Here is a 16,762-nt window from a genome sequence, read left to right as displayed (position 1 = left end):
AGAGCATACGTTTTAATGGTGTACAAAAAAATAAATTATTCAACTTAACATTAACTGCCAGTTCATTTAGAATTGCTGGTTTATGCGTGTCGAATAAGACACGCATTAACAAAGAAAGATAAAACTAAATATAAAAAGGATGTAGTACGCAGTGTTAATATGACAAGTGTGGAGAACGGATTTTCAATGAGACTTGAGGATTTATAAATAGGAATAGATATTTTTTTTTAGGTCCCAGGTCTTACTTGGTGTTACTGTCAAAATCGCGTAAGCCGATATCATGGAGCACAATAGATCCGCTCTTGCCGCGTCATCGCAACCGATTGAATCCACCAACATCACGGGATTAAATTTGTGCCGAAATCTAATCATGGCGAAAGCAACGTTATTTATAGATTCAATTGCTGTGAAATTTAGCTGCCATCTGGAAGATTGCATTAATCGATCTCATTAGAACCGTATTATACTTTGATTTTGTTGTAGAAATTGATAGACAAAATAAAATAAAAAATTGTATGTTTCAGTTCTCGACTTGGTTAATATAATATATTTACTTTTGCTCTCAAACATCACACATGTTACAAGAAGGATTATCAGATAATTATGAAAAGTAACATATCCATAACATATATGGACAGAATACAGATTCATGCAACTTTCTCACAATTCTCCTCACGAGGGGATTGTAATGAAGAAGTCGCATGGGTCCGCCAAGCATCTGCGAATATGTATAGTGAACACAATTAAATACAAATAAAGAAAATAATAATAATAGCAAATATAATAACAAACGACTCGGCGACACTCCATGGAGTTTCTATAAATAACCGAGCCATTTTGCATCACAGTTTTACTGTTAATCGGACACAATCTGTTGACACAAAATGTTCTTGTTGAACGATGAGTACAAACGCGAGAAGCGTGTTTTGTTGTTGAATTTGTGTTAATTATATTTTTAAATAACACTTTTAATTTTAGTCAAATGTGAATTATGTTAAATTTAGTTAAACAAAACATACATACTTTACATTTAAACGATAGTTTTTCGCATCATATCATAGAATGGCATTTATATCTAGCTTACTGATTGAAGTCTCAGCCTCAAGCCCAATAAAAAGTAGATAAGTAGGATTTGAATTTGCTATTGCAGAAACTAAAACCGATTTTTTAAATTAAATAGATTATATCAAAGATGGAGAAAATTAAATAATTTAGTTGAGTAATAAGAAATTAACTCTTTTGTTGAAGAAGTCCTAAGAAGGATTTGTTGAAGTACAAGATCGGATTTCAGAACTGGTTTGGCTACCGGTTTTTAGTTTAGATACACTTTTATGGTACTGTTGAACTAATTTGTTATCGCATACAGTATCTTTTACTATTCTTGAGAAGTATGTTATTGTTGTTTTTAACTATTAATTAGAAATTTCTTTCTATGCGTGCATTTACGCACGCATTTTTTTCACGCACGTCCTATGGATTACCTACTTTTAAGAGAAAACGAAGTTTGGTGTAACGGTACCGATTATTATAAATGTTAAACCGAAACGATTCTCCTAATTAACTTTAAACCGGTTATATTAAAAACCGGTTTTCAAGCTCTTGTTTCGTGAATGTGCTTTACTCCATGAAAGCTGGCTTTGTTGAGAAACTCAAAGGATTTGAAATGTAAGCAGTATAGAATTTAAAACTTCTTCAGTAGATTTTAATTACAATCTCAGGCGTATCAGAATACGGATTAGCGTCTTTTGATACTTTGATTCTTAATCACGATAAAAATATTTAGACATAGTTTACCGGTCTTACACTAGTTTACTAACAATCGCTTTTTCATTACAATTTCCAATGATAATTATATATGTAAGCAATGTGACAAATTTTGATATATTTCTTTTTGATCATCTAACAGTCAATGCACCGTTTTAACTAAGTACATGTACGTATGTACTGTTTCTCATAGCAGCATAAACACAAGATACCATAAAGACCTCATATGCAGTTGCACTGATTTAGTTATTTCGAATAATCTAATGATTATATATACAGAAAAGTTTAAAGTACCCATAACCGACAAACATCCATGGTGAATGTCATAAAAGTACATGAAGCGAGAGAGGTGTAGAAAGAGGTTGTTGTCTCTGTCTAAGCTTGATAATAAATAAAAAAAATAGATATATTTTGTACGTGTGTATTGTTCAAATACTTATGACTGCTCTGCCTTAAAACAATTTGTATGACTCAAAACTAGGCGATTTAAAAGAGTGGCCGGAGAGTTTCTTGCCAGTTCTTCTTGCGAACCGGTAGTAAATGTAAATTTAGAACGTCTGTTCTGTTGACCTTCATAATTGTTACCTATTTGAATTAAATTATTTTGAGTTTGAGTTGAGAATAATAGTGGTAATCACTTTTTCCTTACAATTTCCATTTATCTACACTTGCAGTTGAAAGGCTTAATCAGCTTCTAAGGAGCTTTATGTACTCAGCAAGATGAGACGGTATTTTATTCCGGTCCACCGCTTGCAACTATAAAGCGCAAATTTGGCCCCACATGGAATACTGTTTTCACCTCTGGGCGGGACCTACCTTGTACTTGCTTCTTCTATATGTCCGTATTTAGTGTAATGTGGTTCGAAACAAACACTTTTTGAGCGGCACGATCCCTTGCATGCGTTGCGTAAAGATCTTGGGTCTTTGCATCTTCTATCGTCTTTAGCATGGAAAGTGTTAAGAGGAATTGTTCGGAACTACAGCTGAGTTTCACCATCTCACGTCGAGGTAGAATATGAACCACCTGGACAACCCGTCGTTCCACAATTGAGCGTTTTTAAGATATTTTTTGTCGTGCAGCACCGCTTTGTTGAACCAGCTGCCCGTCCAGGTATTATCGAACCAATATGATTTAGGGTCCTTCAAGATAAGAGCGTACCAATCATGAAAAGTACGGTAATGTACAGTGAGCCCTATGGCATTAAGTGTCGGTGGCGGTATCACTTAAGATTACCTTAAGGTGACCTGTCCGTTTGCCCCCGTTGCCATAGAACATTTTTTTTGTATTCTATCATAAAACAAATTGATCAGAGTATATAGCATTATTTTCATTTTCTAAATAGTTTTAAAACAAAAATTCAATCAGGGGTAAGGAATCCAATTTCCTTATCTGGCAGATTATTTTACAAGACGTTCGCCAGCCGTTTTCGTGATCGCCCCCGTGGGGATACTGCACTGAAATTTGTTTACTATATCTCTGTTAAGCTTGGTTCAAGCTTGTTGTTTTAATAGAAATATATTATCTTACTATACTACTAATTAAATATATTATTTACATTATTTCATAAATTAATTCGCAAATTCACCACATGTAAGCTTGAAAAATGTCCGAACAGTTTTACATTATAAAATCTTATACTATTTATTAAAATATTCTCTTCGTAGTTTTTTTGACATATTTTTCGTTCGGGGTGTATTTTATTTAACCAAATAAGTCACCTATACATTAGTGTCACATAGATATTCTTTCTTAAAAACAGTGAAATAAGTTGTAATTTGCGTTATTTGTTTTAAAATAAGTGTTGTTAGCCATAGTCATTTTGTGTACCGAGAGTTTATAACGCTGGCTTTTTCTCTCGGCCTACACCTTCAGTCTTCTTTGCCAATTAGTAGGAATGACTACCGGTTCAAAATTAATAATGTGGAATAAGTGATACCTGTTTCTAATATTCCATAATAAACATTATTGTTGTGATCGACCTTCTCGCCCATCCATTACTTGGTTAACAGGGCAGCCAATTTCACACCTCAGATTTATACTTTATTTGGGGCACAAGAAAAGAGCGACCAGACTGAAAGGCATCACACTCGTAAGCCCCCGACGTTACATACGTCCATTGGCGGCGGTTAGCACTTTAGCCAAAGTCTGTTTTGTAAATCTACTTGAAGAGGAAGCAACTTCTTCCCATAACAATACATATTGCGTTTGTCTCGAATCGAATCCCACAAGACATATATGTGTTTAAACAATGTAGAGTAATTTAGCCCCAATAGGGCCAATAGGCCTTTAGACAATCAACTCAAGAATAAGCTAAGGAGTTTAGAATTAAATATTTTTTTAGCGAAACGAAACACGAAAGCTTCAGTAGTATTTTAACATTGATCTATGACGTTGTATCTTTGTCGACATTTGTTTGTACGTAAATTATATTATGTGTCGAATATTGGCCCAGCTTGCCGGCTTTCACGCTTCGGTGGCTTACACCCGGTGACAATCTGCCCTCGTATTAACAATATGACTTTGACATACGGTATAGTGCAACCTTTTGGTAAATTTACCATCCAATTGGATATTCGGAGATAAAGGCTGATGTGTTGATGCAACGCCCGTTTTATAATCAACAAGTCAAGATAAATTAAATTGTGCAATATTGGCAATGTTAATAATGCGTTTTGAATTTAGGAAAACAAAACTTGATATCCATGTCAAACAAAGATCTGGATATCCATGTTGCTCCCGTCACACTTTGAAAACTATTTTCCTTTAATATTATTTTTTTATATTTGTCACATTCAATCTTCTATTTTGTTTTTCTTGTACCAATGTTTCAGTGTGCTGAGCTATTAGCCATTTAGCTGACACCCAGTATAATAAATAGAATCATTTATTTCAGTTATGTAACCTAACTTATTCTAATACATCAGATGTACCGGTTTTGGTTATCTGCGTGTTCTGTAACACGAAGGCATGTTCGCGCTGCTTCCATTATTTTCTAATGTTAGTTCTTCTTGTCCAAGTTGTGCCTCCTATTCCCTTTTATAGTCTGCCCATCTGTTTCTCTGTCTTTCTCTTTTCCTTCCTTCATCGCGTAGTTGTCTGTAATAATTTTTGTCTATTTCAACCTGCTATCCCTCTTCCTAGCTATAAATAAATAACATCTAAATATCATACAAAATTTAAGCAACATCTGTAAATAAATCACAACGTGAGTGTTTTAGGTTAACCTAATGTTGTTACGTATAGTTTCTAACGAAACTATTTTAATCGAACAGGAGGTATGTGGATCACTTAAAAAATGCTTGCCACCTTTTTCACCTGCAAAATCCACGTTTTACTCTTGTAGGCTCCTAAGTTGTAATTTCATATTTCTGAATGGCAGCCGGTTTCATTGTGACTGTGAGCAACAAGAAGTGTCTTAAAAAGTGATCTTTCGTGGAACGCCAGACATCAAGGCGAACGTGGAATTAGACGTATGCATGGAGTTTCATTATAAGTGTTGTCGGATTAAGTTACAACGCCCTAAAGGATTTATTATTGCCTCCGCAATAACATGAATGCTTAACCTGAACTTACAAGCTTTCTATCTGTTCTCCAAGGTTGTCAAACAAAAACATCCAACAAATAAGATAACAGATCAAAGTACTCTGGTGACGTGTTCGCGTGACCGCTCTTCAAACAGTCCCTAAGTTCTTCCAGACGACTGGATTCGGAGCAAATACGAGCCACGGATCCGGAATTAAACGGTCGTCTTGTTAGTTTAACACCTTTTCTATATCCTTGGTATTCTGCGAATCATTCAATTGTGGAAAAGTAATATATTATTAGCTAGTTTGTCAAACTATATTATATATATGTTTGTTTTTATCCGATAACAAATATATATATACAAAATACCTCCTGAGAGCCTCCTGCCCGTTGTCCTCCTATTACATATAAAATATATAAATACCAATTCAACTATCTTCTAATAAGCACTGACGATAAAATCCTTTTGTATAAGTAGAGATGTTAGTTCCTTCAGCATCTTTTCACGAAAAGAGATCATAGAGGGTGAGAGTTCTGATGAAAGTTTCATCCCTATCACTGTAAATCCTGGCGTTTACAACACGCTTTCTAAGACACTTCCACCACCTTCAACCAACATAAAAGCCTTCTAGAAAAGAAAGGTCCTTAAAGGCCGGTAACATACCAGTGTTCACGGAAGCGATAAGCAGAACATTCTAAGTTAACCGCCTGCTGACTGAGTAGTTAGAAAGATTATACATACTTTCTCGTATTAAAACAGTAACTACCTTAAAACAGTAGTAGAACAACATCGATCATTTTTAGTTACGTCATAACATCATTGATGTCGTCGGCGCTTTGTTAGAGAACCCTGGTGCACGCCTAAAACAGATATTATAGAAATAGCTATATTATTTAAGAATATATGACAATTATCTAAAACTCTTTGATACTGTACATATGTGTAGCGGTATCTACAAACTGTGTCTATGTAGAATTACGATGACGTCATACCCTGTAACGCGCAAACGAAGTTATTCCGGCCACTAATTATATTTACAACTTTCAGACCCACTGGGCCGGTCAGTAGACATCCTTCCATCGTATTTCTTAAAATAATCAACATAAAAAGACCTCAAAATAAATTTATTCATTTAGGTAAACAAGTATACTTATGAACGTCAGAAACGAAGGTAAATTAATTGTAAATTTACTTTTACTACCAGTTCGCAAGTCAAGGGCGTAGAGCGGGCAAGAAGAACTGGCAAGAAACTTTCCGCCACTCTTTTTAATCGCGAAGTTTTGAGTCATACAAATTGTTTGAACTGGAGCAAATCAATCCCAAGGATTAGGATCATTTTAATATTCAATTTATTTATTTATTGAAATAATAATATAATAAATTTATTTAAAATTGCAAAAACTTAAAGTTTTATTAATAGCTTTTGGTTGAAAATTAGCTTAAATGCTATGTAAAAAGTCAACTTTATATCAAACCGTGACCTAATTCCAAAGAAAATAATTTGAAATGAATAAAATTCATGAGAAAAGTTCTCCCAATTAACTAGTTTTATTGTACGTCTGTTTCTTTAAATAGCCGAAGTTTGGACAATTGACACGAAAAATTATGTTCAATTAAAACAATTTGCTAATGATTTTCGTGAATATTTTTTTATTATGTAACAAATAGAAAATGTCCAAAGGGATCTATCTTGGCATTGTATTACTGCAAGTGTTTCATTAGGACCACAAGTAAGGAACGGGCTTTGATACCACATCGCCATACAACAAGTCATGTTGGTTTCATGAGCAACTATTCATAATTCACAAGGCTCCAGGGTTCTCACGCTAGGCTTAAAACTGCTAACTAAGCATATATAGGACTAGATACTGGAAGTAAGATTAATAACGACCAGTGGTTTGGAGTTTCATATCGATTAGAAATGTAGTTGTTTTTCTTTGTGTATCTTTTTGCGATTCAACTGTTTGTTACTGAGACTTTCATGTGGATTTAAATCGTATTTGTTTCTGTTTTAAATACTTGTTAATTTGCTAAGTAATAAAAGAAATTAAAAAAAATCAGTGGCGCGATAACCTAATTAGAGTTTCCTTGGTCGGGACCTGTTGTCTTATGATTATTTGTCAAAATAATAGGCAAGTAGACAGTCGAGTGACAGACGTCGATGTCGATATTGGGTCTAAGGCTAAAAAATATATGTAACCTCAAAAGAAATAAATTTAATTCGACAATCTTCTACTATAAATACACAGTTATATACACCACACAACCTACCTAGGTATAACTAAATCATATGTCGTCTTAGTCACCGCCATAATGGGATAAATCCAGTGCAAAACTGAATCTTTTTTCATAACAATAGGTTTACAAGTTGAGATCTTAATGCCTTAATTATACATGTACTGAAAGAACAAGTATTATCCAAACTGTAAAGCTAATTTGAAGACGTGCCACGCGTGAATATTATATAATAATGTCCTTATTTGCGTTCTTGATATTACAACTTGTTTGTAACAATAATTCTTGTTAACTTATTTAATCATATTCCCAAAGAAAACAATGATTTATAGACACCTGATATGGTATAATTTGTTGTTGTTTTAGAAAAAATCGGGATGGATGATTGTTGCATATGAGATGGTGCTGCGAGCTTTTTTAGTTACATTAAGTTAAATTGTGTCGTTTTCATTATGCAATAGTAGGTAAGGTTTAAGGTTAAGTGACACTGCCGCATATTAACACTCACATTGCCAGAATGTTCGAAAGTGCGTTGCCGGCCTTTTAAGAATTGGTATTTTTATGTCGATTTGGTTCGGAAATGTTTCAGTAGGCAGCTGGTTCCACGTCGTGGTGGTGCGCGGAAAAAACTGCCTTAAGAAACGCTCAGTTGTGGAGCGACGGACGTTGAGGTGATATGGCTTATGAAATCGCCATGAAGAAGATATAGATTATAGAACAATTTTTTTAAATATCTGAAGACAATGAGCAATTAGGAGATTTGGTAGGATAATCTTGGCTACCTTGGTCATATTTCTTTCAATTATTATAATGATCTTAGATTAGTGTACAGCTTGCCAGCCGGTTGACTGTGAAACGTGTGGTAAAATTTATATGTATCAAGGAATATCTGTATAGTATATGTTATGTATATATAAGCAAGCTGCACTAAATATATGGGAGGGTAAGATGTAAGACCTGACAACCCTACGGATTTCTAAGGCCTACTGATGTACCCTAACACATAAATAGTGAATATATATGTATATATAAAAGTACGGGATGTCTGCACCAAGAGACCTAAGGTAACAGACAGACCCAAGCAGAGTGGTGGGATTATCTCAAAGTTCACCACGATAATTAAGAGCTTGAAAAAGTCTTCGCCAGTTTGAGTGGAAGCGAGAAATGTATACGACAGAGAAATATTCAAATCTGATTTATCGTTATAAAACAATATCTTAAATACTACTAACACCATTCATGCACATAATATTATTCTTGTGAAAAGTTGGTTTATCGAGCATAACCTAACCTTTAGCTGTTCAGCACATTTAGAACAAAGACGTGAGCCGTAACAGCAGTTGGTCAATGTTCAAATAATACATTTTTAATTACTCTTGGGAGCTGTGGATGTAGTGCATCTTCAGTTATTAAAGTATAGAATAGCATGAAATGTTAGCAGTTAGTAATAGTCTTTATTATAGTTATTTTTATTTAAAAATATCTGTTACACTAGTTCCGTTTATTTTAGTTAAATAACCTGTGATTAACGGCATTCTACGAAGTATAAGTCATTGCCACGTTCCTTCCTAGAGGCACAGATTGCGGTATTCCACATCAACCATAACCCTCCTTGATAGAAGTAAATTAAAAAACAGAAAGTATATATACTAGAACAAGATAAGTACATGTAGTTGTTTAATAATTAGGCATTTACCCGAGTACTATCTATAACGTATACCAAGAAAAATTATTGACGGAATATGTTTACGACAAAATCCCACAGAGATTATCGAGGACCCTTTCGATGGGTATGCTAATTTCCTCATGGAAATTTATGCCTGCACCGAAGGGCTCGAATATACAATAAAATATGGTATGCCAGCTTTGAAAAGTGTCTTTTTGGTTAAAATAATGTGCCTACCATGAGTGGTTCTTGTAAATTTGGTGTTTTTCTGAACCTATAATTGCCATGAAACAAGTGTAAAATTCTCTGTCGTAAAGAATTTTAAAGCATATATATTTAACTACTACGAACTTAAACAGTTCTGAATCGCCGTATGGGGCGTAGCCACTCGACCAGCCAATTTTGCGTCTGCCTCTCTGATCATTTTCAGTATTATAAATTTCACATCTTGTTTATTAACGCTCCTAACCAAAGACAATCAATAAAACAAAATACAATCCTAATTTAAAGTATTGATTTAAACACAATACAATAGCGATTTGTGGTTTATACTATAATTTATACAATTATAATATTTTTTTTACAGACAACTTCTGGCGCCAAATCTCCGCCAAACCATCTATCATCCAAATGGAGCTGAGAGTGAAATAAGAACGGTAAGTACAGAATAATGTTTAATTAATTAATTACAATGACTTAAATAGTTCAATGTTGGCCCAGTGGCTACAGCGTGGGGCTCTCATCCTCTGCCAGGCACCAATTGACTTCTTTCAATGTGCGCATTTAGCATTTGCTCAAACGGTGGAAGAAACTATCGTGAGGAAAACTGGCTTGCTTTAGACCCAAAAAGTCGACGGCGTGTGTTAGATTAGGCTGATCACTTACTGGATTATTAGACTGACAAATAATCACGAGACAGATTCTGAAATATATGGTCCAGACCCAAAAAAAGGTTGTAACACTACTGATTTAAAATAGTTACTCCTATATCATGTATAAGCAACGGAGTAAGAAAATACTCCAACAATCAGTAGCAACAAATCTGGATTTTGGGCTATAATGTCCTAAAACAAACACGCCTTCGATTTTTGAGTCTTACGCATACTGGTTTCCTCAAGGTTGTTAAATTAATATTTCTTAGTTTTTGTCTACCCTACGGCAAATAAAGAACACATATTCACACAAATAGCAAATGCCATTCAAAGTGCAAACGAACGAAGCTTAGGCGGGCTTCAAAAGGAAAATCTTTATTCAGAATTGTATGTGCTGTTTGCAAAATACACAATAATTTTCCGTAATCGCTCTCACCTGCAATTTGTCCAAACTTTGACCAGTCTCTAACTTGCACTCGATAAACTAGAGATTTATTCGACAGATAGTATTTGTCGTAGATTAACTAGGATTAAGGAGAAAATGGATGTAAGTTTAGCGTGAGAAATTGTAGATTTCTGCCAATATAACGCGAGTAATGTACGTTGTTTTATGTAATTATTGTGAACTGTCGTAATTAAGGTTTTTGTATAATATGCTAGATACTAGATTGCATCATTTACAAAGATAATTTAAGATTATGATCTAGCCTAACTTAAGACTAATAAGTAATTTAAAACGAACCTGATTTACTAAAAAATATTTTTTTATAAAGAAAGTGTCCAATGACACTACTTACAGTCTCTATTATCATATGAGCGTTCCGTTCGTTCTTGTATTCTATTTCTTCCACTTCACTGTTTTGTCCTTGTCAATCTTCTTACTAGGCCCGTGGTGTCAAGAAGTTGAATAGCCTCGACATTCTCGTATTGGTGGAGGCTTTGTTCGTGGGCTCCAACACCCTTTTTATTATTATGGCGACATCCTCTACATTAACATCCCGATGGAGGTTGTCATTATGAATGTCTGGTACATTTTTGTACCAGAGAATTTATATACAAAATTATAATAGGTATAGATTTAAATGTCATAACTATCTAACACAAACTTCAAACGTCGAGTCATTCGAAATTCCATCCGTACCACTTTGACGTCCGTCGTTATTAGACTTAGGGTCCTTCAAGAACAGAGCGTACCTATTCTTAAAAGACTGGTAACACTCGCGAGCCCTCTGGTATTGAGGGTTCATGGGCGTCGGTATTATTTAACCTCAGATGAGCCTCCTATCCGTTTGCCCCCTGTACTGTAAAAAAATAAATTTATATATACTTTTTTGTCGGTACTCGTTGGCACGATCTTTTGAAATAGGCTGTAATTGGCTGATTCTACGTCTTTATATTGAGCTAAGATTGTAAATAAAGATATCGCTGAAATTAGTATAACTATCAAATACTTTGAGAAATCTGTAATTAAAATATAAAGTAAACGTTAAATTTACAAGTTTAAGATAAACTTTCTCTAGTTTTTCATTAGGTTTTAATACATTATTAAGCGTGTCACTTATAACATTTTTTCCAATAGATTTTTCTGTTAACACTTACTTTTAGTGAAACCGGAATGATTTTTAGCGACACCTACAATCTGCGCTTTGGTATCTGCGATGTCATACCCTGAAACGCGCTTACGAAGTTATTACAGCCGCTAAGGATATATGGGGCTTCTTGACCTCAGCTACGGGGTTACTTCGCTCGCTCCTTTGAGCTTCAGGTCAGATTGACCATCCCGCGATGGCCCAAGTCAAGGTCCACGTCTCACAGGAGACGCCCTTGCGCTAGTCGTGGGAAAAAGCCCATTCCAAAAGGTTAAGGTCCAGCAGCCAGATTTAATTTAAAAAGAAAATAGCTACACTTACAGGTTAGACTAGTTAATGCTCCTCCCTTTAGGTTGGAAGAACAGAACACCATTATTTCTCCTCAGATTAAAAAAAAATCTAGGCTTATATATAATAATCTATACGAATACAGAATTTCAGTAATATTAATTTGACATTTCTCAATGTGAAGACGGGATCTGTACTTGTATATAAGGGAAAATCAATCGGTCTAAGAATGTTTTAGATTTTAATTGAGTTTCGACAGTTTGAACAATTTATCAGCGAATATTGTATAAGCCGATAACTCAGATTGCTCTCCAACCAAATTATTTCTATTATTCACAACGAACTTATCCTTGAAAATCTATGTCTTAAGTTTTGTTTAATTCTGAATGAATGAGATGAAAGATTTAAGTTATCTTCCAAGAAATTAATATAAAAGCCTTGTTTATTGTATACATAAAATTAAAGGAAAATAGAATTTTACAATAGTGAAACAAAGGTAGGAACAAAACAGAAAAGTTAAAATGCAAATGACCCGGTCACATTGGCCGCATTTGTGATGCCAGATGGGTCAAAAAGACCCTTAATTGGAATGGCCCAGTGGGAAGAAAAAAGAGAGGATGCCTATCAAAAACTTGGGAAAACGATATAAAAAGGTTAGCGGGTAAAAATTGGAAAATTGTCGCAAGGAATAGGAACAAGTGGAAGAATTTGGAGGAGGCCTTCACTGCGTCGGAAGTCGAGTACTAGGAAAAACATATCTGACATAAACTTAGGGTAACTGTGTGTACTCGAATAATTTAAGGCCTTTCTTTTAATTTGTGGTAGAACACAAACTGGTCACAGTTCTTCTATCCAACAGGAGGTCGAACAGATTTAACATTTATATACTAAAATGAAATACTATTATATTCAAACATCGACTGTAAAGAAGTTAATTCTTATTAGAAATATACATGTCAAACTTCAACAAAAAAAAAGTTAATATTTTTTTTATGTTTAAGAATGAAATCCGTAATTTAATATCAGTAAAAATCTATTTTGATTGTAATCATAATTGATTTTAATAACAGAATTTGACAGTTTTGTGGAATTTCTAACTATTATAATTTAACAAGTATGAACTATATACACCAGTCGAATAATTTATAATTGATCGAATGAAAATCGTGAACAGTGAAGACCAAAGAATTTTTCTAAATTACTATCTATTTCCGCACAAATATCCGGAGTCGCCGGATTAATGGCCTTACGGCGGCTGTAACACATTGCTCGAAGGGTCGTAACCGAAAACTCTATGCAAGCGACAGCGATAGCGGAACACAATCTAGGGGGGGTAAATGCTCGCGGAACAGTTTAATTGTGTTTGACTTACCTCTCCAGTTTGAAAAAATAACCCAACAAAGTCATCTTATTCCTTCGTTAATGAGACTTCACTATAGCTTATTTGTCGACTAAAGCTAGCTAACCGAATGGTCTGGTGAAAAGGAACAAGCGCATTTGGATGACGATGGCAAAAAACAAATTGGGTAAAATTTATGTCAATAAGGTGTGGATGATTAAAGGATTTAAAAAAGCTAGGAATCGAAAAATGATCTGTTTGGATTGTTTATGGCTGTGTCAATCTTGATACATTTTGGAACAATTTTCCAACTTACCGTAACTTTGTTTATCATGCTCTTAATGAGGTTTAAGTTTATATTTAGTTTTAGCTGTTATTTGTTTATTTTATTTTGTGGTTGCTTTTTAAATTTTTTCCCTTGCTAGATTGCTTATATTGTAATATAATTAATGTGTATGTGTGTTATTTGTGATGTAAAATTTTCTTTTTAGAATTTATAAATCAATATCTACCCTCTAAATAGATATCACAAAGCTCGTGCAAATCGCGTTCGCTCTTCGTACTAAACACATCCTAAGGGTGACACTATGCAAACGTTAACGTTCGGACGTCATAAAACGATCCGTACCGGTGCTTCAGTGAACTCACCCTGAAGATACGCTGGCACGCAATTTTCTTGACCTCCATTGACCGTGTTTGCGTGAACGGGTTTAATTGGACCATTTTTGGGCCGGACCATGAGTTACGTAAGCTATTTCGTGATAGTAAACACTGTTGTTTATGGAAATGTATGTTCAGAGACATTTTTTATTACAACGGCTAAATATAGTGTAGATTTTGATATCGCCAGCTATTTTTTAATGTTCTATTTTAATTTCGTTATGAAATGTATTTTTGTGATCTATAAGAAAATTGGAAACGCAAATCCGTGATAAACAAATCTCTCCATTTATTTATATTACTGAGGCAATCCAACTTCTTGATACAACACGAACAAGACGCCTAAAAAGAACTAAACCCTTTAAGTAACTCAAACTAGTGTAGTGAATATAAGTGCATGTGTGGTATCTCGGACACACCAACGTAGTTTTAAAACATTACAGAACACTAAGACTGTTAATGAACATAAGCTTAGTTTAAGCTATTCACTAGTATTGTATAAAATTAAGTCAACATAATATTACTTATTAGCCATAATTATGGAATGACAATTTTGACCGCTCAAATGTTATAGATTCCTAAAAATATAAATTATGATGAATGCTTTAAATTCAACATTTTATGTTTGACATAGCATACTTAAAAAACTAAACTAGGTACTAGTTTACAGCCAGCAAACAATGGAATGAAGAGTACTAAAAATAATATGAATACAAAAAATTTAAAGCGAAAAACTAAGACGAATAATAAAAGTGGCAATGGCACAGGCAAGATGCACATATAAAAGAGGCACTTTTAAGACAACTATTCTATAGTTAAATAGAAAAAGATCAAGGAAAGAAGGTGAAGAGGCTACCCCAAATAGGTGGATAGTCATAAAAGCATTAGCAGGAACCGAATGGAAAATGAAAGCCATGGCCGTTACCCGTGAAGGGGTTCCGATCAATGGTACTGAAGGAAGTTAGGTTAACGAGTATATTGTGAATAATTTTTATTATTAGGTATTAATATTATGTTTGGTAACAGTTTACTATAGCTCAGGATCCATTCATGATTCTGGTACAGGCACACGGGCCTAAGCCAAGTGAACATAGTGTTTTATGATGCTTGTAGAAATTTGCGGTTTATTCTTGAATTTGTAAGCTCTAACAATTTGATAGATTCGTGTAACGGCTTTGGGATTATTCCGATAGTGGACAAAACGATAGGGACTGTTATATGGATACTTTGTTAAGGGTCCACATTCTTTGAATTTCATTTTTAAGATCTTCCGTCATCATTATCAAGAATTTAATGATTTTATGAGCTATTTTATTGACTTTATGTTAAAGTGTCGTAGTATTATTATAATTATTATCTGTCGCAATTGCTTGCAATGCCTCGAGCGCGTCCAAATTTAATGAGAGAAGCGCCCGTACGTGTCGGGGACGGATATATTTAGCATACTAGCTGAATTCACAAGAATTGCATTATTTATAATTAGTTATAAAAAGGATCAGGTTTTATATTTTCTTGTTTTCTAAATTTTTTTTTTTTTTAATATTACACCTAAATGAATGTTGTTTTACATTGTAAACTGATCGGTAATCATGAAAACAATGTAAAATCATGAGATTTTTCCAAGCACATACTCGGCTAAATTAAACAAGGTGGGAAGAAAATTGAAAGCAATCTAAACTTCCTTCAATCCAATTTGAATTTCCTTCGGCCCCTTCGATACAGGGATGGCTTAACACGATACGACCTCCATCGAACGTTTGCCAATCACTTTCAATTTATTTTAAGGGAATTTATTAAAATCTCATTAACACAAAAAACGAGGTCAGTACTGTGTTGTGTAGTTATTTGTTTTGTTTATTATGGTAAGTTTCAAAATAATTTTACAAAACCTTTCATTTGGATGCAATAAAAATACAAATAGTTCGTTAATAAATTTTTCGTCAAATATAAGCTAACAATTGACCATTTGAATTAGTAAAATAATAATTTAAAACGTGATAGTTTGGTGGAAATGGTATTTATTAAAATATTTAGTGTTTTATTATTAAAAGATGTTTTTTTTTATTAATTTTCTTTGAGTGGCATTATTTCAAACGCATAATTTTGATTGATACTAATTTGCGTTGCAGATAAATTCGAGGCGTGCCCTTAACGATTTTTACCATACCGTAACAAACTTACAGAAAAATTCAATTGGTACCCAACCACCCCTGCTCTGAGACTGTTCCAGTCTTAGTCTTGTAACGCTCTCAGTAAAATATAAATACAACAAGAACCACGCAGTCGCACATCTAGTCAGGAATAATTTGATAAATGCTCCCTATCAAAGAGCAGCCGCAAAGAATTTTAAACTCGGGACATTTACCGATCCACAATTTTTCTCCAACGTTGCGTCCTATAATTAAATTTTCAAGAAGTAGGGGAGGTGATCTTAAAAAGATTCATGCGTAAAAATCGGCCCCCAGACCGCCCTCGTTTAGGAGACAGGATTAATAGATGTCAAACGCAATAATATTATCGCCTGGTAGAAATATACCTTTCGTTTGAATTTTATAGATATACGTATATAAGGAACTGGTTTTCGTAAAAGTTTTTGTTCTAGGTTATTGAATTTCACAAATCACATCGGTAAATATATTTGACTAAGTAATACCTAATTCGGTTGCGTTGTGGGACGTGATGACGTGTGAAAGTGAGGGTATGTAAGTGAGAGCGACACAATATGGTATGTGCACATGATACAGGTAATTTTGCGCTATGGACATTCTTAATACTCCTTTTAAGCATATACCGCGATAGCTTAAATGGCTGATCGCTGGCCA

General features: G+C 34.2%; 1 protein-coding gene across 9 annotated transcripts in view; it reads left to right on the top strand.

Moving 5' to 3' along the window:
- Positions 1 to 16,762, top strand: part of LOC123708244 (disintegrin and metalloproteinase domain-containing protein 11) — a 259,659-nt gene that overhangs the window by 169,707 nt on the left and 73,190 nt on the right. For all 9 annotated transcript variants that reach the window (XM_045658852.1, XM_045658848.1, XM_045658851.1 and 6 more), the window contains one exon: positions 9,779 to 9,848. In XM_045658852.1, the coding sequence (XP_045514808.1) occupies positions 9,779 to 9,848 (70 nt within the window). The remainder of the gene's footprint in view (positions 1 to 9,778; positions 9,849 to 16,762) is intronic.

The sequence above is a fragment of the Pieris brassicae genome, chromosome 4, assembly GCF_905147105.1.
Source record: "Pieris brassicae chromosome 4, ilPieBrab1.1, whole genome shotgun sequence".
Lineage (NCBI taxonomy): Eukaryota > Metazoa > Arthropoda > Insecta > Lepidoptera > Pieridae > Pieris > Pieris brassicae.
Note: the sequence above shows the minus strand (reverse complement) of the source record. Positions and strands in the feature narration are given on the sequence as shown.